The sequence below is a fragment of the Phoenix dactylifera genome, chromosome 8 (genome assembly GCF_009389715.1).
Source record: "Phoenix dactylifera cultivar Barhee BC4 chromosome 8, palm_55x_up_171113_PBpolish2nd_filt_p, whole genome shotgun sequence".
NCBI lineage: Eukaryota > Viridiplantae > Streptophyta > Magnoliopsida > Arecales > Arecaceae > Phoenix > Phoenix dactylifera.
In genome coordinates, this window is record NC_052399.1 from 27900115 (window position 1) to 27926072 (window position 25958).

Below are 25958 nucleotides of genomic sequence, written 5' to 3' on the forward strand. Positions count from 1 at the left end.
CTTCTTTTGCCAGTTTTTTATATTTCTATAGGCAATGTAGGACTGCTGATGGAATCCAGTTTGAGTCTGTTGGTATGAATCCTCTGGAGTCGGGTTAATACCAAGCCAGTCTTGGTTTAGTGACACCTGATTGTTGATTATGCTTTATTATGAGTGGCTTGGATGTTTAGGATTGTACAAATACTTGATTGAGTTCGTTTACAATTCCTAGCTGCATTTTTTAGTTTGCTTTTTGCAGATTTATCCTCTGGGGCTGTTTGGTTCTCTGTTTTTGGGTGAATCAACATCCGAAAATTCTCTATTTTTTTGGGGAATCTGCAGATCCTCTATTTCTCTGCAGACCTTTATTTTCTGATGAATCAATATTGATCTCATCACTAGATCTGCATATCCTCTATTTTTGCTAGATTACTATCTGAAGATCCTTTATTTTCTATGGATTTACAACTCCTTTCTACCGCTTTTTTATTTCAGCTTCAGATCTCTGGTCGTCTTTCCTCACCGTCTTTCAGCTCCACTCTCTCCATCTCCTATTTTATTTGCTGTCTTTGACTTCTTCACCCCTAGTTCGAAGCTAATTGCTTTTCTTCAATGGCGCCTTTATCTACGAAGATTGTTGATCTTCAGTTGCATTCTCTTCGAGTTTTGTTTTTGCTACAACTGTCATATGTCTTCTCACAGCCACATTATCGGACAAGTCAATCAGCCACATCGACAGACATATTAGTCTATCACGCTAGTTAGACACATCCGTATGTCATATTGGCTTCTGAGTTGTTATGTTAACTTTTAATCTCCTACATTAGCTTCTGAGTTACTATAATAGCTCATGTTTTGTCACATCAGGCTTCATGCTGCCATGTCAGCTTTTGATCTACTACCATGTTAGTCTCTGAGCTGTTATGTCAACTTCTAGTTAGGGGTGGCAAAATATGACCCGACCCGCCAATCCGATCCGTGTTCGACCCGCCATAAACAGGTTTGGGTTGGCCTAAACAGGTTCGGGTCGTAAACAGGTTGACCCGTTTAACCTGTTTATTAATTGGGTCGGATACAGGTTTTAGATGTCTGACCCGTTTAACCTGTTTAACTATTAGCTGATAGATGAGAGTCATAACCCACAAGATAAAGTCCAGAGCCCGCCCAACTCTCCACCTAGGCCCGATTTCACTGTCTAGGCCCGATTCACTCAGCCCGATTCAGCCCGATTTTAGAATTAGGATTTAGGGTTTGTGAAACATTTAAATGGCGCCGCCGAGCTCTATTCCCTCAGCCCCTCCCCGAGTCTCCTCTCCTCCAAACCTCAAGTCCACCTCCCCATGGCTATTCTCTCATCCTCTTCTCGCCCTTCTCCTCTTCCTTCTCCTCCACCTTCTCCTCCTCTTCCAATCGGCAGTTCTCGCCCTTCTCCTCCTCCTTCTCCTCCACCCTTCCTCCTCCTCCTCCAAATCGACGGTTCTCGCCCTTCTCCTCCTCCTCCCTCTCCTCCACCCTTCTTCCTCCTCCTCCCTCTCCTCCACCCTTCTTCCTCCTCCTCCAAATCGACGGCTCCGAAGAAGCCTTATTCCAGATCCAACGGGATCGAGGTCGTCGGAGACGCGGCAAGGCGGACTCCGCGGCGACGCGGCAAGGTAGAGTCCGCGGGTGGTGCGGGGTGGCGGCTCGGGTGCAGCTGGGACGCCACGGGCGGTGCGGGGTGGCAGCTCGGGCGCAGCCGTGGCGAGGGAGGCCGATCGGGGAAGAAGATGAGCAGTTATTTTTTTTCCTCCTTTACCCTTTTGCCTCTCTCTCTCTCTCCTCTTCCTCTCTCTCTCTCTCTCTCTCGAGTCTCTTCCCCTCCCATCCTGCCGGCCCTCATCTTTTTTCTTTTCTTTTTTTCTTAAACGGATCTTAAATGGGTCGGGTCAGATGACCTGTTTATTAAACAGATCGGATTCAGGTTGTAATTCCTGACCTGTTTAATAAACAGGTCGGTTTCAGGTTTATAACTTTTTGACCCGATTTGTATCTGACCCGACCTGTTTATGCCTGACCCGATCCGATTGCCGCCCCTACTTCTAGTCCATCACGTCAGCTTTCGAGCTATTACTTCAGCTTTTCATCTAGTACGACAGTTTTTCGGTACATTCATGATCTAATTTCCAAACTCAAGTTGGCATTTATAGTGCCATCTTGAGTTTGAGGAGGAATGTTAGCATAATTTTAGAGATCACGTAACAATCTACATCATCCATAATATTTTTATTTATTATCGTGATTTTGTATCAATCTATATTATTATTTTTATTAATATGATCTTGTTAGATTGATTTTAGGGATCACATAACAACTTGTATCAGTCAGTAATAATTTTATTGTTAGTATGATCCTATATCATTTTTTATTACTTTTCTTGTATAGAGTCGTACACAAGTATATATAATCTCTGAGATGTACCGAATATGATGGAACAAAAAAATAAAATCACTTTTATCACTTTTTTTTCTTTTTTTTGCAAATATTTTAATATTTTTTTTTAGGGAAGTCTCCATGTTCTTTCTCTCCTACTACCTTCTTTTATTTTTTTCCCCTTCTCCCTCCTAAGGCTGCCACAACCGGCATCAATCCCTAACAATACCACCCTCTCCTACTCTCTCTCTCTTTTTTTTTTTCCTAGGGTCTCCCAAGATATGGAAGGCTGCCGCAACCGGCAGCAACCCCTTGATGATGCTACCAAAAAAAAGTGTCAAAAATGGTAAGGTGAGATCACGAACCGACTATCGCAGCTCCATGCTAAGCCACATCAATTCGATCATGGTGTTCGCTTCGTTTCCAAAGTGAGCATGTTTCCATTAGATCCACAACCAGATCTATTTTTTTCACCATTTAAAAAAAAATCTTACTAGCAGATCCAAAGAGGGGTGGGGGGGATTTCGTAAATTTTTCTTTTTTGTTTTGAATCTCCCACCATATTTGTAAAAGTCGTTATTTTTTGGGAATAAGTTGTTTTTAACTGAAGCCTTTTTTTGTCTTACTAAAAATGGTGCAGATCTCTGCGGATGCATCGGATAAGCTATTTTTTTTTTCAAAAAATCAATTCTTTCTGATAATCTTTTAGAAAATAAATAAATATATTTTTTGAAAAATTTTCTTCCTTCACACCCCGAGACTTTTTTTCCCTGTATGGTAGCCACTTGACAATGTGCCTTGCTTATGGACTTGAGAGAGGAAAGCAACTTTCCATACCAGTTGCCCTCTGTACCTACTTTCGTTTCCACTCTTCTCCCCGTGGAATGTTGAAGGCCGCTACGTCGTAGCTACCCTCCCTGTGCAAAGTAAAAGGTGTGGTATACCTAATCCGAGCCACCAAAGAGGTGCGGTAACAAGCCTCAATTCAGGTTGCACAAATAGGCGGAAGCGACTGCAGCATATAGCGCACTTCCGCACATCACAGTTGTATCGACTGCACCATCCCTACATTAATTTCCTATTGATACGAAGCTACCACCCTGATTTGACCTTTGTCTCCTCTGAACATCTAGTGATTAGGACCGGATGGGGAATAGGGTAGGGCCTATTGAAGAGGCTCTGACCCATCCGTCCCTACCATCCAAATAAAAAATGTCACATGCTCCATAAATGATACGGGCAGATTGTAGGGAGAGGAAGGCATGTTCTGCCTATCCCCTCCCATTCTTCTAATACAACATTTTTTTTTCTATTCTGCGACTTTTCTTCAGCTTGTCGGATAGGATCAGACCAGGGCTCAAATTTAGTTACGCTCTAATTTTAGAAACCTCCTCACTTTGGGACACTATTATATATATATATATATATATATATATATATATATATTGCTTTCGGGGTAACTCTTGGATGCATCAAAATCCAATGGTCATGGAATAAGACCAATGGTCATGAAATAAGAGGGGGCGCTGTGGATGATCTATGCTGCAACCAACATGGAGATGCGAAGAAGCTTGACACGTGCCGCACATCCGATAGAGTAGCCAGAAAATAGGTGGTTGCTACAGATGTTTTGGCGTCTTTAACTATGACGGGCATGCGGCCGTGAAGAAATCAGACACGCATCGCACTCAGGTCTTTCTTTTGATCGTCTTCTAATGTAGAGGATGGATGCGCTTTATTAGCTGCGGTGATGTCTTTATTTTGCAAAGCTGGATTACTCGATGGATCATTGGACCTTGTGAAGCTGCGCAATTTTGCCGAATCTTCTTTCCTCTCGGCTGAGGAGATCACGTAAGAAAAAAGATGTGTTTACGTAGATAGGGTGAAAAAGCTGTCTTCTGTGACAGGTAGTGAGTGCTACTTCGGAATGAGGGTTGATGTAATACATTATTTGGGAATCGAAATAGTGAAGCACCTGGTATGTCCCTACTCTGGCTATCTCCAAAAGGTTTGGAGATAAATGTACTCTCGAATGGCTCCCACTTTGAAGATACCCAGACTTGGCCCCACCTGCCACCTTTGCCTCTTGCGTTCTTATTCACCGTGGAGGCTATGCAGAAGGTAATTTATGCGTCCATAAGTTTATACAGGCCACACTGCTTGTTTTAGCAATTTTATAATCATCTGACCTCCAGTATAGGAAACAAAACCTCATAAGACTCTAAAAAAAAAAAAGTAAGTTCTTTGAGCTGCACGAACCCCTTCTTGCCATTTCCCACATGTGAAGAGTACTTTCGTCACATATTGGGTGCCCTGTAGCACTATGCAGGAGTGGATGAGATGAAGCCACAAGCAGTTTGTAATATAGATTCGGATCTTTTGGGGTTCTGAAAGATCCTATAGATCATACTTGTAAATCTTTCTGGCGAAACTTCCTAGGTGAATAGTAGCACGATAACTGATCTAATTTCCAACGTTAGTTTATTTTCTCTCTTAAAAAAAAAAAATAGTTGCTCTTAGGCAGCTCTTATCTCTTTCATATTTTTTAAAATAAAATCTGGCTTGAGGGCCTAAAATATGCTTCAACATTCGACTTCATCGTTTTGTTTTAAGATTGTTGGTGATCCGTACATTCGTTGGTTTTTTTTTTTTGAGACAACACCCTTTTACAGGAAAGCTAATTATGCTAATAGCATGAGTACTATATTATAGAACTCAGCTACAAATATTTTTTATAATTTTTTTTTAATATTTTATATTCTGATTCTCATGAATTTATTCACGTATGCTATAACAAATCGGATTCAAAAAAAAAAAAAAAATCCTGCTGAGAGACCCAATCAAGCGGCCTGCACTCTGACTTCAGAATTTGCAGCCACAGTTTGTCACGCGCACCGCACGTGCCCAACACTATCAAATTTATACCTCCGGCTGTTCTTTGGGGAAACCAGTTTTGCTTCACCATCTCTCTTTTGTACGGTCAACCCCTGCTCATAACGGTGAGCGACTTGGCCCGCCAGCTATGGTTTCCAACGCCCGGATCCCGCCCCCGATCCCTCCGCCCCAACCAAAGATCCCAAAGGTCTCTCTCTGGACTCGTCTAATCATTGATTGATCTCAAATTAAAATTCAAATCGACCAAAATTTATCTTCATTCTTTTATTCTCTTGTGAGTTGGAAATTATTAATGAATCATGTATCAATTTTTTTGGGGTTTTTAGTTGATTAATGTATGGTAACTTTTGACTTGGGATTTAGTTCAAGATTGCACTCTGCCAGTTGCTGGTCACTCCGGACAAGGAGAGGAACATTGCTCATGCTCGGAAATCGATCGAAGATGCAGCAAGGAAGGGTGCAAAGCTGGTTGTATTGCCTGTAAGATCTATGTCTTCCGATGCAACAGAATGGTGATGCTCGATTGGAAGCTTAATATAACATTCTATGAACACATCTTCAATTTAATATTAGTAATTGCAAATGTGTGTACTTTCTTATTAATTAATTGAGATGTGTTGGTATTTGAATCTCAAAATGAAAACCTTGGAATATTATCTTGTACATTGGCAACTGGTGATTTTTATTAGATGCTTCTTTAGGGGGTTTGGTGCTTGACAACGGATATTTCAAGGACAAGAGTCACTAATAAAAGAAAAGGTAGGGGTACGGTAAGTATGATTTTTTTTTTTTTTTGGTGGAAAGTTAGTTGCAATCAAGAACAGTAATCGGGTATATTTTTCTTAACTAGGAACCCTGATTGGTCTTAAAGTAGTCTCTCTTCTTCTTATTCTTTGTATTCTTCTTTATCCTTTGTATTCTTCTTTATCTTGCTCTACTTTGCCCTATCTCCTCTCTTCCTGTCTTACAGCACTGCTGCCAAACAGCAGAAATCTTGCCGATAGAAAATCAGATCAGAGGCTGTTTATATCATCATTGAAAGAAATAACTTTGAAAATGTCAGGATTCAGACCTAACTTCAGATCTGAATCGAAATTTCTGTTGGCTTAAATCTTGGAGTATACTATCTTCTAAGAGGTTGCATCAATCTTCAAGAGTAGAGAAATGCTTGATGAATAGATGCGAGCACATGATACACATTTATAATAGGGAGGAAAAATTGCATAAACCAATGCATTATCAAACTTATGTGCTGGATTATGAAGTTATGAGAGTGCATGGACAATTAAAGGCTTAGACAAATAAAAAGAATTTTTGAAAATTATGTTTTCTACATACAAGTATGATTAATCGTCGAGCTGATTTTTTAATATCAACAATAGAATTGTATCCACCCTAACCCCCTGCTCCCCCGTCAAAAAAGAAAAAAGCTGTTTGGACTACTTATAGTTATTGTGCTTACCAATCTCTCCATATATTCTCTTTGAAACTTGGTTTGCATTCATCATGGATTTATGTACTCTTAATTAAAATGCAGCTCCATTAGCCAATGGTATTTGTAATGATGATGAGTGGTCTAGTTTGATATGAGATGGGTGGTCCAATTTGGAAATTGCAGATTTTAGGTTTCTTCTGCAAGGCCAGTTGGATGCTTCATGATACATATGTTCAGAACACATCTAAAAGATAATGAACAAGTTCACAGGCCTATTTTGGTTTGGGATTTACATTAAAAAAAAGAATCTCTCTCTTGCTAGCATCTTTTATACAAGAGATAGAGAGACACAACAATGTCAAAACTAGGATTGAAGTTGGGTGGATTAAACAGAAATACACCTTTAGATGTCATGTAATCATTGAATTTCATTTAGACTGGACGGGAAGTTTTGTGCGACTGCTATTAAGAGATTTGACAGGGTGGACAAGTGTTACAAGGAGCATGGTGCTAAGAGAATATTGAGGTGGGTATTTGGTAAAATCAAAAAAATCATAGACGACATCAAGTTGAATAGGGAATTTTAGTAGTAGAATCATTGAAGATTACAAGTGAAAACTATATGAGATTGTTTGGCCACTCATGTTGAAAGGTTAGAAGAAAATGTAGACAAGAGAATATTGGAATGGGATTTCTAAGGGGTTTGAAGATAGTTTCTACTTTAGAGGACTTGACTTGGGATTGGAGCTAGCAAATCCAGTTATGGCCAAATCCAAACGGAATAAGACTTATCTCTGTCTTTTCACTTTATTTCCTTTTATGGATTCATAATGACTAGGTATTAGTTTCTTATAGTTGTTGCGAGTGCATCAAAATAACATAAGGTATGGTCATGAAAGATTATAAGTTGGCATTGCACCTTGATTTATAGGTTGATCTACTGGAGCCATCTCAACCTGTAGCTTGTATCGAAGAATATACTATGAACCGGAAGAGTTTGTTGTTGTGACTGCAAAATCTGTTTCTTGACCATTCCTTTTCTAAACTTAATTTGTTATTTTGATGCCTATGGAATGATGGTTTAACTTCTATTATGGCTAAATTTGATTTAGTACTTCTGATGTAGTCATCGACATTTGCATAGAAGATTTGTAGCTTTAATTGTAATTTATAATAATTTTGTCCTAACAATTGGCGTCTGCCTCTTAAATTTGACAGTGAAAACATGGTGGTAAAATGATATGAGTATGACTGTCGAAATTTTGCTTGTTGTCAGTCACTTTTATTCACAAGTCCTAATCTTTGCTTATGCTTAACTGAAAAATCATGTGGGAGTTATTTTTTTTAAAACATTTATAATAGGAAATATGGAATTGTCCTTTATCACTTCAGAACTTGTCAAAATATGCGGAGGATATAGATGCTGAAGCTGCATGCCCATCAATCTCAATGCTATCAGAAGTTGCTCTTTGTAATGCAATCACGATAGTAGGTGGATCAATACCTGAACTGGCTGCAGGTCAGTTATTTAACACATGTTGTGTTTTTGGACCAGACGGGAAGTTAAAGGCCAAGCATAGAAAAGTAAGGACTGTACTGCTTTTCATGTGATTCATATAATTATGAAAAAAAAGTACACTTCCAAGTACACTAAGTTCTTCAGTCATAATTGATGGATCAAGAAAAGTCTAGTGTTTTAGTGACGTTGATATGATTTACAGCTGCATCTGTTTGATTTTGACATCCCGGGAGAGGTTACCTTCAGGGAATCTGATTTTCTTACAGCTGGAGAGGAACCAACTATTGTAGACACAGGTACTTCTCAAGGCTGAGTGCTGTTACATTATTCAATTATCTTGCACCAATTTCACTTTGCACCAAGTACCCCAAATAAAATGCTGGATGAACATTTTATGCTTGATTACTAATCTCGACAAACTTAAGATTAGCTATTTGCGTTCTATGTCTTTTTTGAGAAAAGGTAGCGATGAATTGGACAATAACATATGGCCCTTACCTCCAACTATCTAATGCTTTATCAATAATCAATGAACTCCTGAATAATTTGAGACCACATTCCAAATCAGATGAAGTTATACTTTTGAATATGTTAGCATATAACATCTCGAAAAAAAAAATCAGCATATAGATGATTCTTGATGTGGATTTCTTTCAGTGAAACAAAATTGATTTTCTGAAATTAAGAACATTATTGAGATATCTTAGTGAAATAACATTTGGAGTAATAAAGCCACTATCCAACCTTATTTGGTTTAGGTCAAGGAATTGGCAGATAATTAAGATTAAAGCTTGACGCTTGAGGTGGCTAATTTTCTGAATCATCTAAAGCTACAATGCCAGTATTAGAATTATCTAAAATTAAATCATTATATATCTCATGTTCCATTAGAGTTTCTCTTATAACTATAGATTTGAGGATGTGATAACTGTTTATTTGGCTTCTTTTTTAAGAATCCCATATATTTCAAATAACTGATGTGGAAGATTGGTGCAGATGTAGGGCGTATTGGGATAGGTGTATGTCATGATATCCGTTTTCCAGAACTTGCAATGTTGTATGGATCTAGAGGTATCCTTTTTTCCCTTTATTAATCATGTTGACATACTATCTTTACCTTGGCTCCATGCAATTCATGTTTATTACTTAATATTTGTTTGTTTTGGTGTAGTTGCATGAAATTGGTCGGGCTAAACTTGTAGCATATAGTGATGTATATAGATACATTGAGCTTAGGAGAAGATGAGGGTATATACTGATTAGCAAATACATGGGAGCAGAAAATGGTATAAGTTAGAAGGTCCGTTAAGAGCTAGATGTTATGACCAAAAAAATGAAGGAATAGAGGAATGAAAAGATATTTCCACACAATGCTTTAAAAGGCAGTTGAAGCATGCAACTAGTTAAGGGACTGCAAAGTGCATAAGTAGTTAGTATTTTAAACTATTTAAAATAAATAAATATACTAAATACAATAAAAACAACAATAACTATAGTAATATTTTTTTGATAAACAGCAGCAATTTTAAGAACAACAACAACAACGACAACTAACAATTAGTTCTTATTACATAATACTTTATAACTAATAGCAATGGTTATAACATAAGTAACATATTAATATTATTAATTCGTGTACTTGCCCCACTTCAAATCTATGTATGACCTTCTATCAGCTTGAACCCCCTCCATCTGCTTACATCCACATAATAGAGGTTTGTATAGATGGCCCCACAATGCTAAGCATGTTGTATATGCAGCTGGACAATTCTACACAGGCTGCATATGTAGTCGTGGAATGCTAAGTTGACCACCTTTTCTATCCATATGCAATATGATAACATATAGGTAAGCTGTGTGGTTGGAAGACGTCATCTGCATAGGTGGCCACATTCATCGCATTTCAAAGAACTACTCTTGTAGTTGCTGATAAGCAAGGGGCTAGATTTAAAAGAGAGAATTTTTGCATGTCTATCATTGGAAAAGTGAAAGCAAAAGCAACAAAAACTTCAAAGAGGATGACAATATTTAATGGGCAAAGGCTAAATGAATTGTTGACATTAAAATTTTTTAGTCATAACTTAGCTTATTTTTTCAGATTTTTAGAATTGAAAATTATCAATTTATTGTATTTCCCCTCTTTTTATAATAAATAAGAAATTTTAGTTAAAATTGGTTGTCAAATCACAAATTTAACGCTCATTTTATAGGCATCTATAAAAAGTACAATATGCGCGATGCACCAGGTATAGTTTTTCCTTTGTTCTTGAAATATAATTAGACATATGATAAATTATAATAAATAGAAATCTTTAATAGCCAAATTTTTGTTTCACATTAAACAAATAACTTTAAGTATCAATTACCTTTAATTGATACTAAATGTTGATGGTAGTAAGATACTCTATTATCTAGTACTTTACTCACTTATCATTAAGGCAACAAATAATATAATGCTTATAATAGATATCTATTAATAAGTGACCCTTATAGACCTATCTTCCTCTTATATCAGCTATAAATGTAAATAATAACCATTTTTCGCAACAATATATATTACTTTATTAATTTAGCATTTAATATTGTATGATGGATATTATAATAGCAATATGTAATAACAAAAAATAGTGATAGTTTTAATCACCTTTCATTTGATAAACATATTATTTCTCAAAATATACATTTTCTTAGAAAAATTGATGCAAAAAATTGAACTTTGAAAAAATATTTAGTTAAAAATGATGCAAATGAAAATAACAGTTGTTATTGACATCAAAACCAACTATAATAACAATAACTATTGTGTTATAAGAGATACATTTATCAAAAGTAAGAAATTTATTTATCAAGAAGGAAGGTATTAAGAATTTATAAACTTATTAAGAGCAAATTTTTTTTTTGATGAATATGATTAGTTCTCATCAAAAGCAGGAAGTTTGATGAATGACTATAGTCATTGTAGATATATACAATAGACTATCCAACATAAAGAACCATATTACATGAGAGTTTTGCTTATTATCTAAAATAAAGGACCATACTAATGCATTATTAATACGTCCCAAAAGAAGAACCCTATTGAGTAAGAGCTCTACTTATTATCCAAAATAAAGAAATGCATTACTAACATTACTAATATAGGCATCCATGTGGCGAATGGAGAGCTCAACACAAGCTAAGCTTCTATTTTAGTTATATAATATAGGATTTTTTTGTATGAATATCCTTCTAAAAATTCAAATTTGCTTGAATACCCTCTTAAAATTTATAGGATTTTTTGCATGAATACCCTCCTAAATATTGGGTTTTGCATGAATACCCATCCAAAATTAATATTTACATGTATACCCTTATAAAACACTTGTTTTGCTATTCTACCTTTTTTATTTTTGTTTTTGCATATGTACCCATGCTATCTAACAACGTTAAAAAATTAATGGTTTCAAATTAAAATGACTAAAATACCCTTAATGGGTAGACATGCAAATTGATCACGATCTCGGAAGAATATAGGGACAATAGTATAATTTTCATTTTTTTATTTTTAATTAATATAAGTTTGATTTTTTTAACTCCGTTAGAATAACCGTTATATTGGGGGCATTTGTACAATAACAGAGTTTTACGAGGGTATACATACAATTTAATTTGGAAGGGTATTCATGTAAAATTCGATATTTGGAAGGGTATCCATACAAAAAATCCAAATTTATATTTATTTCTGTACCCTCATAAAATACTATTTTTGCATAAATGCCCCTAATATAATGATTCTTTTAACACCATTAATAAAAACCATATTTATTTTAACTAAAAATAAAATAAAAAATTGAAATTACTTTTTTATCCCCCATCGCGATCGTTTTAGAAATATTTTTTTACCCATCTATCTATTAAGGGTATTTTAGTCATTTTAATTTGAAATCGTTAATTTTTTAACATTGTTAGATGGTGTGGGTACATATGTAAAAATAAAGATAAAAAATAGGTAGAATAACAAAACAAGTGTTTTAAGAAAGTATATATGCAAATATCAATTTTGGGAGGGTATTCATGCAAAAATCGATATTTAGGAGGGTATTCATGCAAAAAATCCTATAATATAATTGAACCTATAGGAGAGGACATTTTTGTTCATGTTTGTTTGTGGTTCTAGCTAGCTTAAGAATTTTCTGTTAGCCAACCCTTGATATTGGGCTAACTTCAATCAAATGACCTTGTATAAATGCTGAAAAGAAGACTAAAATAATATAAAAATTTTCTTCTATTAATTTTGATTCCTTTGTATTACAATGCTTAAGTTAAATGCGTGTGAATGAATAATGTATTCGTATTTGTTTTGCATTGAGTTACATCAGACATCACAAGAGAAAACAAAACTAGTTGAGGGACCTAGAGGTTCATTTCAACTTGACTTGTTAGTTTGAGAGCATGTAGGTCTAACATGATTTTTTTTTACTAAGTTTAGGAACATGAAGATCCGTAGCGACTTGATCTGATCATGAAGTCCAGATGTGGTAGGAACTAGGTTTAAGAATTTAACTTCAACTTTGTAAGTCTTAGGCCCTGTTTGGGGGAGCTGTTGGCAGTAGAGCTGTTGGAAGTAGAGCTGTCTGAAGTAGAGCTGTTATAAAAAGCTGTTTGCTGTTTGATAACTACGACCCTGTTTGGGAGAGCTATTGGTAGTAGAGCTTTTGGAAGTAGAGCTGTTGGAAGTAGAGCTGTCTTAAACAGAGCATTTATAAAAAGCTGTTTGCTGTTTGGTAACTACATTTCTAAATTGCTGTGACACTTTAACATATGTTTGGTAAACAAACTGAGAAAGTACTTTTGTGTGACAAAATGACCATAAAGGACATTACCAGTATTATACAACAGAGCATAATTAAATTTAATATGTATTAATACATAAATATATGATATATTATAATATTAATGTGATGTAATATAATATTATTATAATATAGTACTATAACATTATGTATTATAGAATAATAATTTAATATAATATTAAATTATTTAACATAACATATCAATGTATTATGATATAATGTAATATAATATTATATTTATAGTATAATACAATAATAAATATATAAACTATTATAATTATTAGCGTAAATTAATTTTTCATCCTTCTAATGACTATTTATTTCTCTAACAAATTTGCTAACTAGGTGATAAAATTGGTTAACTAATTACTAATATTTTTATTTATTTATTTATTTATTTAGATCAGATTATTTGCCACTCACTCATTATTTTTTTTATTTTTTATTTATTTATTTATTATTTTATTTCATTGAAATATAGAGGGGTTGCTGGCCATGGGTGGCGGCCGGCATGGTGGCTGCCACCGTGGGCAGCCATGAGCTCCCAAAACAAAAAAAAAAGAAAAAAGAAGAAGAAGAAGGAACAGAGGCGGCGGTGTTGAGAGGAAGAAGAAGATAGAGAAGGGGAGGGAGAGGATGGGTGAGAGAGGAAGAGGCGGGATGAGGATTTTGGAAAAAAAGTGTGATTTAAATGGGAGTATTTTGGTCCAAAAAAATAACTTTCCGACAAAGCTGAAAATAGCGTTTTTGGAAAGCTCCAAATTGGAGCTTCTTTCCGCTTTCCAAAAAAGCTGAAACAGCTTTCTGAAAATTTTACCAAACACCATTTTTTATTTAAAAGTACTTTTGGAGAGCCAGAAAGTACTTTTTGGTCCTCCAAAAGCTCCCCCAAACAGGGCCTACATTTCTAAAGTGGTGTGGCACTTTAACATATGTTTGGTAAACAAACTGAGAAAGTACTTTTGTATGACAAAATTACCATAAAAAACATTGCATAGTATTATACAATAGAGCATAATAAAACATAACATATATTAATATATAATATACGATATAGTATAATATTACTGTAATATAAAATAATATTATTATAATATAGTAATATGACATTGCATAGCATAGCATAATAGTAATATAATTATTAGAGTAAATTAATTTTCAATAATATAACATAATATTAAATTATTTAACATAACATATTAATGTATTATGATATATTGTAATATATATTATATTTATAGTATAATACAATAATAAAGATATAAAATATTATAATTATTAGTATTAATTAATTTTTCATAATATAACATAATATTAAATTATTTAAAATAACATATTAATGTATTATGATATAATGTAATATAATATAATATGTATAGTATAATACAATAATAAAGGTATAAAATAATATAATTATTAATATAAATTAATTTCTCATAGTATAACATAATATTAAATTATTTAACATAACATATTAATGTATTATGATATAATGTAATATAATATTATATTTATAGTATAATACAACAATAAATATATAAAATATTATAATTATTAGTGTAAATTAATTTTTTATCCTTCCAATGATAATTTATCTCTTTAACAGATTATCTCTTTACTTAACTATTTGCAATGGTGACAAATTCACTGTACCTATCAATATCATAAAGATCAGATTATTTGCCACTCACTCATTATTTATTTATTTATTTATACGTTCATTCGTATATATATTTATTTATGCATTTATTTATTTATTTATTTATTATTTTATTCATTGAAATATATTTATTTATTATCTTATTTATTTATTCATTCGTTCATTCATTTATATAAATATTTATTTATGCATTTATTTATTTATTTATTTATTTTTTTTCTTTTCTTTTCTTTTCTTCTTTTTTTCTTTCCTTTTCGTCTTTTTTTCCTTTTCTTTTTCTTTTCTTTTTTTCTTCTCTTCTCCTTCCTTCCTCTCCCCCCTTCTCCTTTCTTCTCCTCCCGTGCGGCCGGCGGCGCCAGAAGGAGGCCAACCCATGGTGGCCGCGGGAGGGGGCCGGGCCGTGGTCGGCGGCGCCTGCGGCAATCTTGGCTGCCGCGGCTGGCCCCCTGGGACGTCTTCTCCTCCCGCGAGGCCGACGGCGCCGGAAAGGGGCCGGGCCGTGGCGGATGCGGGAGGGGGGCGAGTCGTGACCAGCAGTGGCCGCAGGAAGGGGGAGGGCGCCCCCTTCTTCTTCCTCTTCTTCGGCACCTCCCCACCGTGGGAAACTCCTTAGGCAGACACAGGAGGCCGGCGAGTCGTGACCGCCGGCGGCCGCAGGAAGGGGCAGGGCGCCCCCTTCTTCCTTTTTTTCGACACCTCCCCACCGTGGGGACCTCCTTCTTCTTCGGCACCTTCCCATCCGTCTGTGACGGAGAAATTGTGGCCGGCGGCGGCCGCTGGAAGGGGAAGATCGACCCATCTCCCTCTTCTTCGACACCTCCCCACCGGCGGCGGGGGAGAGGGAGGGGGTGCGGCGCTGCAGCGGCGCGGGGCGGGGCGGGGGGTGTTGGGTGGGAGAGGAACATGCAGTGGGAGAGAAATTTTTTTTTAAGATGGGGGTATTTTGGTCAAAAATGGAGCTTCTGCCAAAAAGCTGTTTTCAGCTTCCCGCAAAAGCTGAAACAGCTTCCCAAAATTTTTACCAAACACCATTTTTGAGGATGATAGTGGTATTTTGATGATTAATACAATAATCAAAAGTATGTTACAAGTTAATTCGATACATCATTTATAAGTCTGTTACTCTCAGTACAATTCGTATAATAAGATAAAGATGCATTTCATTGTTTATATGGATGAATCTAACCTTGAGTTGCAGCAAAGTGTGGATTGAGTCGACCCCAAGGTTGGTTGGGTCGACCCCGGCACATCAAGAAAGCATCTGGCACACTTCTGCAAAAATGGCACGGATGAACAGTAGTTGGGTCGACCCAAGGAAAGGATGAGTCGGCCCAAACCTCAAGCCTCTCAAGCCTCAAGAAAACAGTTCTCTGGAAACACTGAGAGGGTCGACCCAAGAGGAAGTTGAGTCGACCCAAACTTGAGTCGACCCAAGGAAAGGATGAGTCGACCCAAACCTCAAGCCTCTCAAGCCTCAAGAAAACAGTTCTCTGAAAACACTGAGAGGGTCGACCCAAGAGGAAGTTGAGTCGACCCAAACTTGAGTCGACCCAAACACTGAGAGGGTCGACCCAAAGGCAATGACATTCAAAAATAGGTTCTCTGGAAACTCTGAGAGGGTCGACCCAAGTGGAAGTTGAGTCGACCCATCTGAACCTTGAGTCGACCCAAAAAGATGTTGAGTCGACCCAAGTGAAGGAAGGCTGAAATACAAGGTTCTGTGGTTCTGAGAGGGTCGACCCAAGGAAAGGTTGAGTCGACCCAAGTGAAAGTTGGGTCGACCCCAGTAAAAGTTGAGTCGACCCAAGCACGGGCAGAAGCATAACGGCTAGTTCTGCAAAAGTACTTTTTGACCTTCCAACAGTGAGTAAGGGCTAGTTTTTGAATTCTAACCATTGGGGCTTGTCCAATGGATGAAGGAAACTATTTAAAGTGACACTATTCATCAGAGAAAACATCCTTTTGCAAAATATCAAAGAGTACGCAAGAAAGACAAGTGCCTTAATCTTCTTCATCCAAGTGCTTCATTCAAGAGTCAAAAGAAAGTGGTTGAGCAGATTCCAAGAGTCATTAAGAGCTCCATCCACCCTTGAAGAGTGAAGCATCCTTGACAAAGAAGAGAGAAGTCTCATCAAGCGATAACTATTCTCTAAACTCTTCTTTGTAGATTATAATTGTTATATTTGCTCATCTAGGAGCTTAAATCTTCTTACTTCTTTTATTAATCACCTTGTAAAGGTTTGTTGGTAAGCCCGCAAAATCAACGGTGTAGGTTTATTGGTGAACCCGTAAAACCAATTGTAAAGGTTCGTTGGTGAGCCCGGAAAACCAACATAGGTTCGTTGGTGAGCCCGTAAAACCAATATAGGTTTTTGGTGATCCCGGAAAACCAAAGTGTAAAGGTTTTTGGATTGTGAGCCCGGAAAACAATCCAACTGTAATCCGCGGAATTATAGTGAATTTCCAAGGGGTCGCTTGGGGAGTGGACGTAGGTGTTTAGAAGAGCACCGAACCACTATACTTCTTGTGTGTTTGTATTGTGCTTTGTTAAATTCCACTAACTCATCAATTGACATAAGTAAGATAGTAAAAATTAAGAGAAACCAATTCACCCCCCCCTCTTGGCTTGTCACCTTGGGCAACAATTTTTTATCTAAAAGTACTTTTGGAGGGCAAGAAAGTGCTTTTCGGCCCTCTAAAAGCTCCCCCAAACAGGGCCTTAATATGCATTTCATTTCTTTGTTATTTTTTTTGGCTGATTCATGTATCCAAAATTTGGTAATGTCACCTTTTCTAGCAAGGATCACCTTGTAATGCATTCTTGGTGCGCTTTTGACACTAGATCACTGTTCTATGCTAATATTCATTGTCAACAGTAGACTGCCACCTTCTATGGTTCTTGTTTTGTTGTCTGCCGGTCCTTAACTAGCAGCTTGGAATCTTATGTAACCCTTTCTTTTAGATCATAATAAATCATAAAGTGAGAGTTTTCTCAGAAGGTATCAGAAAAACAAATTAATATGTCTAAGAAATCCATCAGCAAACTGTAGATAAGGAAGTGGAACCGTATCCATGGAGTAATGGTGGGGGACAAGATCAAAGTGTAGTCCATAAGATAGCAGCTTACTGCCATTCTCTATCAATCCACCAATAGAGAGCGGTACGACTAAGTGATGCTATAAGTTTGTCAGAAGGAACAAAGACAAACAATCTCCATGGATGCATGGGACTTCAGATGATTCTCAGCCTTGATACTCAAGGCAATACAATTGAGCTACTCTGTCAAATTTTTCCTTCCCTTAAGTTCTAGAGTTCCAGAAAAGCTGCAAAGCTAATGGGAAAATTATTGATCAGTCAGACCACTTACACAAAAGAGGGAAGCATATGTCCAGATCTATATTAATGAAGATGAGAAAGAAGTTTGGATGATGCACTCGAGAGTTGTGTAAGGGATACGAAGGACATCAAACTGGTTACAACAGAAACATCAAGCAAAAGGTCCACACATCCTAGACTTACAATCTGCTAAGTATATTCTTCAATGGGAATTTTTTGACACTTTGCGTGGGTTGAATAAAAACCATCAATATCTAAATAGTAAAAATCATGTAGTGTTAGATTGCAATGTTCTATTCAAATAGTTCATTTTTTTTCTCAGCTAGGATAACATCTTAAAAATCAAGAGATGTTTCCTTCACAATTATATTCCAGCGTCAATATATCTGATATTTGACTTTTAAATTTGTGATATTGGAGCTTGTTATAAAAGATTGGTGATTGTAGCCTGTGTCTTTGACCTCAGGGGCTCATTTGATATGCTATCCTGGAGCATTTAACATGAGTACTGGTGAATTGCTGTGGGAATTGATGCAAAGAGCAAGGTCCAAACATATTATAACTGTTTGCTTAGACTTCTTTCATTGCCTTGGACGGTCATTTTCCTTATGTGTTATAGACTTTCTTAAACTGAAATTGTTTTGAAGAAAAATATGTGTCCTTTGCATATGGATTATGAACACAAACTGATAGATGGTCCATAATGTGTGAACATGCACATGCATGATGCATCCTTGCATATGCCTTTTTAATTTTCACTTGAAATGTAACTTCAATTGCGCTAACTATTGCTATTATTTGGTTCAATCATTGCATATATGCAGGGCTGCTGATAATCAGGTAATAATCTCTTGCTTTTTGCTTTTTTCTCCTCATTTCACTTGCTTTATGCTTCCTAATGCATAAATCCTGTTTTCCAAATTAAGCTTAAATAATACTAATTTCCATGGCAGTTGTTTGTTGCAACTTGTGCACCAGCCCAGGACCCTAATACCAGTGCTGATTACATTACATGGGGTCATTCTGGTCTTGTTGGACCGGTAAGTGTAAAATAAAGGTAGCAAATTGCTCTGTATCATGACAACTGCTGTTATATAGAGGCCTTTTAGTAAGTCTTTTACTTTTCACATTTTTGAAGTTCGGTGAAATAATTGCAACAGCGGGGAATGAAGAGACAACCGTCATTGCGGAGATCGATTATTCTCTGATCCAGTTCCAGAGGTATGGTTCTGTAGTAGTCACTGAAGTATCATTAAGATTCACATATCTAACTAAACAATGGAATGTCTGCAGGGAGTACCTTCCTCTTGAGGTGCAAAGGCAGGGAGACATGTACAAGATGGTTGATGTCCTTGGAGGGAATGCTCAGTGATGCTCATGGAAATATTCTTGCATCTCTAATATGAAGTTATTCAGTTGGATAAGAACTAGCATGGCTCCTCTATTACCTCTTTCTTGTTGTATCCATATGTTGAAGTACATTAACTAGTAGCAGAATAATTTATGAGAAATATCAGATATGATTGTTGTATCTATAACTTCAGGAATTGCTTTTCTGGTAACTGATGTTTGCTCAAATTTTATTCTTCAGTCTAGTCAAACTTTGTCTTCTTGATCTTTTCTTTGATTAATAATGTATCTATGTCTACTTCAGTACAATTCAGATTTCAGAACTACAGAAAGCAACACAAACATAAAATGTTGAACAAGCAAAAGATGGGACATGAGCTCTAATATATTTGTATATGAAAAATTTATGTGAATTACGTGCTTCTGATCCTATTTTCATTGTGCTACTAGTGTATACAAATCTAAATAACAAGTAAGTTTGTATGGGTTTTATTGATTGAAGATCTATGTTACATGGACTTGAGTACGATTGTCAGGTGTAAATATGTGTCTAAATATTGGGTAATTGTTAGGAATTTCTTCTTGCAGATCCACACCCAAGTGTCATTATCATACCCCTTTCTAAGTCTTGGGTGTGGGTACTTGGGGAAACTTCGAGGTTTTCACAACAAATTTCAAAATTGAATTCAATATATTTTGTTTGTATTCCCTCAGCCAAGTTTAACTCACAAAATACCAGTAAAGAAAGCCATGCCGCTTTACTTCACACTGTATTTTTACGAATAGTATGTTGTGTCATGCCATTGTTGCCACTTGTTTGTCTAACATCTTGTCTGCAGAAGAATTCTTTTCTCCCTGCATTCCAGCATAATGATGTCTTGGCATTATTAGAAATCATTACATATGAAATACTAATATTTGTTTTCTCAGATATAAGCTATACAAGCTATATTATTGTCTCAATACCCTCTCAGGTCAGACTTTGGAGGAAATGTTGCCTCCCAAACTATAAAACTACCCATTCTGGGCCCATATTTGCCAACCACCGCTGTCAAGTCACTCTCCCTCTGGAGGAGATAATGTTGTATTCATGTGACTTAGACCAGAAACACATAAAACTGAATTTGACTTAAGCCAGGGCCTCTTGACTCCCGTAATTGCATTCATGCATGGTTATGTATTCTGAAACATGAATTAAGAAAGAAATATTCTGCTGTAGAATTGCAAAATTAGAGTCTTGGAGTGGGATTGCAGCTAGAAACTGCCAGTTTTTCCTGAAAGAAATTGAATAAACGACCATGTTGGCTCTAGGCCATACATGTTTGCTTTGTCTGGTTCTTTTTTTTCTTTTTCATTTTCATGTTAATAATCATTACTAATTACAATAAGCATCTAAATCTAGTTGAATTTCTTCTGAATCGTTCTAAGGTTAGAAGTGATAATTGCAAATGAAGGTCTAGTTGAAGCATCTTCATTCCATGAACAACATATGAGGTCTATGAGCTCTTTGAATTGGCCATCATCCTCGGGCAGTGCTGGCCGAAGCCTGCCTTCTCCAACTTCCAATGCAATCTGTAAGGGAACGCATATAAGAATAAGATTATCTGCTGATCTTTGCATGAAAAGAAATTGCACGACAGCATGATTTTATCAAGATCTAGATTGCACCTTGATCTTTTGCATGACTTTATTTATGGGCATTGAGTTTTTTTGGGTAAATTTAGTATCTTCGCAGAAGCTTGGTGGGCATATACATTGCTTGTTAGTAGCTGGGAAGTGTGGAGTAGCTCCCAGTAACTTTTGGGGAAAGATATTGAACTTGTGATATGATGTTTAATGTACTTAGGGACTACTCAAGTTCAGAATTTTTAGATTTGGCTTGTTATTTGATATTACAAAGATAATTTTGACTTGCTTCAACATAAGATAATATCTGAAATGCATTATTATTGTGAACCATATGCATATTGTTCCTAGAAAGCTAGAGCATACATGTTTAGGAAGGTTCATCTTGAAGGTCTGAGCAGGTGATTGGATTATACCTTACTAGGATTGAAGCTGGTCTCTATGTATGGATGTTGACCGGTGATCAGCTCATTCAATATGATGCCAAAGCTATAAACATCACATTTTTCATTATATGGTTCACAACGGATTACCTCAGGTGCCATGTACTCATAAGTCCCTGAAAATTGAAGACGAAGCATTTAGGAGTCAAACATTACAGAAGCAAATTAATTTAATATTAATACAAAGTTTTTTTTTCCTTCTTGCTAACTATTGAACATAAATTTGTTTGTCCCTCTGTCAGGATATATGAAAGGTCAGCCCTGTGCATGTTATGCACCTGGTTATTTAATTGAAATGATGTTTTTCTATTGCTGGTCGTTACTAAAAATTCAGGATGAATTGATGACTTAATCTCACATCAGTAGCCCAGTCTTTTACTGTATTGAGAACTGAACTGAAGATAAGGTTGGCTTCAATTAAATCGTGTGTTACATATCTGACCAACTATGAAGGAAAAAAAAATTCCCTGCAGTCTAGCAGTCACCTGGTTTCCAGGTTTGAGGCCGAGATTTTTGTAAGGGCAAGGGATGGCATTTGAGAATTGGCATCTGTTGGATGATGATTTTCATGGACAATATGCAATCCTTCATTACTTCACGCAAGTTTGTAGACATTAGATTCTTACCCAATTCTCCTGTTAGTGCTGCCTCTCCCTCAGGCAGGAATCTAGCATGCCCAAAGTCAGCCACTCGCACATGCAAACAATCATCCAGGAGTATGTTACTTGGCTTCAAGTCTCTGTGGGTGACCTTGGGTTTTTGTTCGTGAAGGTATTGCATCGCCTGAGCAATTTCCAATCCCTTCTCTATCCTTTCTTTCAAAGGGGGAAGAGGTACTGACCTTTCTCTTTGCCTCTTCTTATTCCCATGCAGCCATTCTTTTAAAGTCTTTCCACTCAACAGCTCTGTGACCACCCATCCATTTTCTGGTGGCAGGAGACATGCGCCAATTAATCGCAACACATAAGGGTGGTGTTGACGTGAAAGAGTATCAAGTTCCTGTGCAAAGAATGCTTCACCACCTTCATTTAATTGGAAGTATGTAGGGTATATCCACTTAACAGCAACATCAAGGCCTCGCCAAGTCCCCCTGTATATGTCAGCAGTTGTCCCTTGGCCTATTTGTTCATGCAACTCTATCTGCTTGGAGTAAATTGCATTTTTCATTGTTAGTTGTCGATGGGAAGCAGCATGTCTATTACCTTCTGCATGGATATTAAACAATTAGCATGCAGTTATAACCATAGCAAATAGGCTAATCCCAGAAGTTTGTGGTTCGGGATGTGCTTGTGATCGGTTCCAATTAATGTCTTTTGAACTTGCTATCATAAACATCTTCACTTAGCGACACCATCTCATTGTGGTACCTTAATTAGAATCTCAACCTATCGCTATCTGTCACTAGATTGTAGTTTATGATGATAAAAAGTTCATGTCTTTTGTGAGCTTGAAGAGTTATTAACATTGGTATCTGATAACCATCTCAGGTGGGTACCTTGAAGCCTTGACACCAGAGACACCGCTCAGCACTCAATACAAAATGTGCTTTTTGTTTTTTTGCTACATGTAAATTTGTCCAGAGATTGTAACAACCGAGGTTGTTGCTCAAAGCTTAAGATTTTTTTTTTCTTAAAAAATAGTGATAGATTATTTGATAATTAATCTATAGTGTTTATTGTGATTACAGATATTACGATTTTTGATAAATGATGACTAATAACTTTTCAACCTTGGATCCTTAGTTTCTGTAAATATATCAGCTTGTTCAAATGTTTTTCCAGTATTGAATAACTTTTAACTGTACAATCAGTTAAGTGAAGGAAGTTTTAGCACATCATTCCTTCATTCTTTTAACAATATTATACATAGAGATATATTCTTTATGCGGTATTAGCAGCCAAAATAAAGTAAGTTGTTGAGTTATGAACCACTTTTGTCATGATACTATAATAAACATAAAACCTGTAATATAGTTTCATTCATGATAAATAAGTCAGTACTTGATGACTAATACACCATCCAGGTTGTCAAATATCTGTTTCTTGCTGAGATGGCTCAAGATGATGAAATATCATACAGATTTCATCACTATGGTTGGCTTGAAGTAAACAGTTGAGACAAATGTTATTGATTTTTGCCAGCGGCTCTAAATAGCACTTTGAGGATTATCAAAAAGTCAAACTTGGATTGCCATGGACATGCATATCTGAACTTAAGTGTTACCTAGCAATATTTATATAGATGTCAGAATTTATGACAGTAATGCAATCCCCGTACATGATCAAAATATGATTATTCTGTTGGAGGGAATTTGGTGCTATGTCATGTCCCCAATGTCACATATGAAGTAGCTTTTTTTTTCTCATGTTGTTGGGTTTGTAGTTAACTTTCATTGTTTCTGTCTGATTAATATCTTGGTCCTCTTGTTAGAACCTATTTATTTGTAATATGCTTTTCTCCTGGTTAAAAGTGGATATAAGCTGCAATTTCTTGTGCAATATCATGGATAATGCTCTTAATGAGCTTTAGGCATGATTATCTCTACGTGGATGCCTATGTATTAGCATCCTTGCTTCACATGCTATGAAGTCTTGTGTTGTCAACTGTTGCAAATGGAGGAGTTTAGTGGGGTACACTCTGCAGAGGCATTACATAAGAATGATAATAAGATTGAAAGAGAAGAATACAAATGCTCACCTCATGCGGCTGAATAAACCATCCATTGATCTTTGCTTGATCCCTGATGGCTGCTAATTGAGGATCACCGGTCATTGTATCAACTGGTTTTGAGATTGTTTCATGATTGAGTTTTGTGGGATGAGAGGGTTGCTGGTTGTTAGATATGTGGTGCAGGAAGCCATTCTGCTGTGCATTGTCTAAGCAGAACCTGAGATATTCCTTCATGCTCTCCAGACGAGCTTTGTAAGTATCCTTGAGATCTCTCTGACGTTGAAGCTCCTCTCTGAGTTCGTCAACCTTGATTGCAAAACAGAAAAATACTTCAACATCCAGAAAGAGCTAGTTTTCCTATCTAAACCATAACTATTTGTTGTTTGTTTTTCAATTTTTCATTTTTCACCTTCAAATTTCTGTTCTTTTTTGAAATCCAGGGTTCTGAAGTCATCCTGAAATACCATTTGGTGCATTTAAGATGTCTTCTCTAGTCTCCACTGTAATGCTCGAGGAATTTTTGCTGATTGTTTTTAATTTTTCAAATTCCTGTTCTTTTTTGAAATCCAGGGATCTGAGTTGTCCTAAAATATCATTTGGTGCATTGGTTGGGGAAGATGGCTTCTCCAGTCTCCAGCACATTGCTTGAGGAATGCTGAAATATTGTGGAGAGGTAAGATTTTGGTTCTCTCTTATTTATGCTGAAATATGGGCATCTACAAGCAGTTCATAGTTGATGGTGCAGTCATAGAAAATGGTAATTTAAATTCTGAAAAACTAAACTCATTCTTCATTATGAGTTACCAAGACCTTATTGCTGCTTGATACCTGCTGCTGAAGACTTGCATTGGTTGGCTGCTGCGTCTCTGGGAGCGCAGAGAATAACATGGCAAAGACCCTGCAGCATCCACCATGCTGTGGAGACTTCCTCCCCACTACTGGAGATCTCTGGATGGGAGATGATGGTTGACTGGCCGGTATCTTTCTTTGTTTAATCTGCTGATCCTTCTGCTGGATGCTCATAGTTTCTGCTTAACTTTGTGTACAGAAACAATGAATTGAAGAAAAAGGGAAGAGGGAGAAACTAGTGGTAAGGGCGTCTTTTATACTGATTTCTTCCTCGGCATTGTTCTATGAGGAGCACTGGATATTGTTGCTTAGTGATGGGAACTGATGAATTCAGCGATTTGTTCGAGGTTATTTAGAGGATAAAGATGGTATTATTTATATATTTTTATTTTATATGAGTAATGATAGAATATCTGATTAGCTTTAAGCAGTATCTGGAGGGACTGGCGGTGTTTTTTATGGTGATGCTTCTAATTAATCCTCAGGTGAAGAAGCCGAATGATGACACTGCTAATGTAGACGGCTCCTAGCTTGGATTACTCATGCTAAAGCTGGAGCATTTATTGAAGTTGCCTCTGTCTTTATTGAAGTCTTACTGGGTTGGGTTGGACTAGTGGAGGCCTAGATTCAGCCCACCATTGAAAGCAGGCCCAGACCTGGCCTCCGATAGGCTTCTCTTGGCCCACTTAAGCCTAGGGCGGATGGAACCTACGCTTGTTTTAGAACTCTAGGTGGCTGTTTGCCCATGGGCCTAAAATCTGAGTTCATCTTTGACATTTTTTGGATTGGGTTATTGGGGGCCTACAGGTTCTTTTTGATGCCTCCGCAGGTGATAAGGCTTCTTTTGTTTCTGGTTGAATGGAATTGCGCATGCCTATCCAAGTCATGGCCAAGTGACTCCTACCATTTTAATAGTTACATTGCCTCGTTTCGCACATAAGAAAATTACTTATCT

General features: G+C 36.6%; 2 protein-coding genes across 5 annotated transcripts; one reads left to right on the forward strand and one right to left on the reverse strand.

The window, feature by feature from the left end:
* The first annotated feature begins 5324 nt into the window (after window positions 1-5324).
* On the forward strand, window positions 5325-24914 carry LOC103704883 (omega-amidase, chloroplastic-like). 4 transcript variants are annotated; one of them, XR_005513120.1, is made up of 11 exons: window positions 5325-5470; window positions 5647-5763; window positions 8081-8302; window positions 8440-8533; window positions 9234-9308; window positions 18532-18610; window positions 18890-18905; window positions 19019-19105; window positions 19204-19286; window positions 19359-19495; window positions 23508-24914. XR_005513120.1 is itself a non-coding variant. In XM_039129428.1 (10 exons), exons 1-10 carry the CDS (start codon window positions 5411-5413, stop codon window positions 19435-19437), a joined length of 912 nt encoding a protein of 303 aa, XP_038985356.1. In that variant the 5' UTR covers window positions 5325-5410; the 3' UTR covers window positions 19438-19680. The 4 variants fall into 4 exon arrangements, 3 of the variants coding, with proteins under 3 accessions (XP_038985356.1, XP_038985358.1, XP_038985357.1); XM_039129428.1 differs by lacking the exon at window positions 23508-24914 and having other exon boundaries at window positions 19359-19680; XM_039129430.1 differs by lacking the exon at window positions 23508-24914 and having other exon boundaries at window positions 19226-19286; window positions 19359-19680.
* Window positions 20202-23501, reverse strand: LOC103704884 (serine/threonine-protein kinase TNNI3K-like). Its single transcript, XM_008788356.4, has one exon. It carries the CDS (start codon window positions 22649-22651, stop codon window positions 21959-21961), a length of 693 nt encoding a protein of 230 aa, XP_008786578.2. The 5' UTR covers window positions 22652-23501; the 3' UTR covers window positions 20202-21958.
* Window positions 24915-25958: the final 1044 nt, after the last annotated feature.

Excerpts from the sequence above, each read along its gene's own strand:
- LOC103704883 (XM_039129428.1), top strand. The coding sequence starts at position 5,411 with ATGGTTTCCAACGCCCGGATCCCGCCCCCGATCCCTCCGCCCCAACCA. Across the intron at positions 8,534-9,233 it reads ACCAACTATTGTAGACACAG|ATGTAGGGCGTATTGGGATA; the intron begins GTACTTCTCAAG and ends AGATTGGTGCAG. Across the intron at positions 9,309-18,531 it reads AATGTTGTATGGATCTAGAG|GGGCTCATTTGATATGCTAT; the intron begins GTATCCTTTTTT and ends CTTTGACCTCAG.
- LOC103704884 (XM_008788356.4), bottom strand. The coding sequence starts at position 22,651 with ATGAAAAATGCAATTTACTCCAAGCAGATAGAGTTGCATGAACAAATA.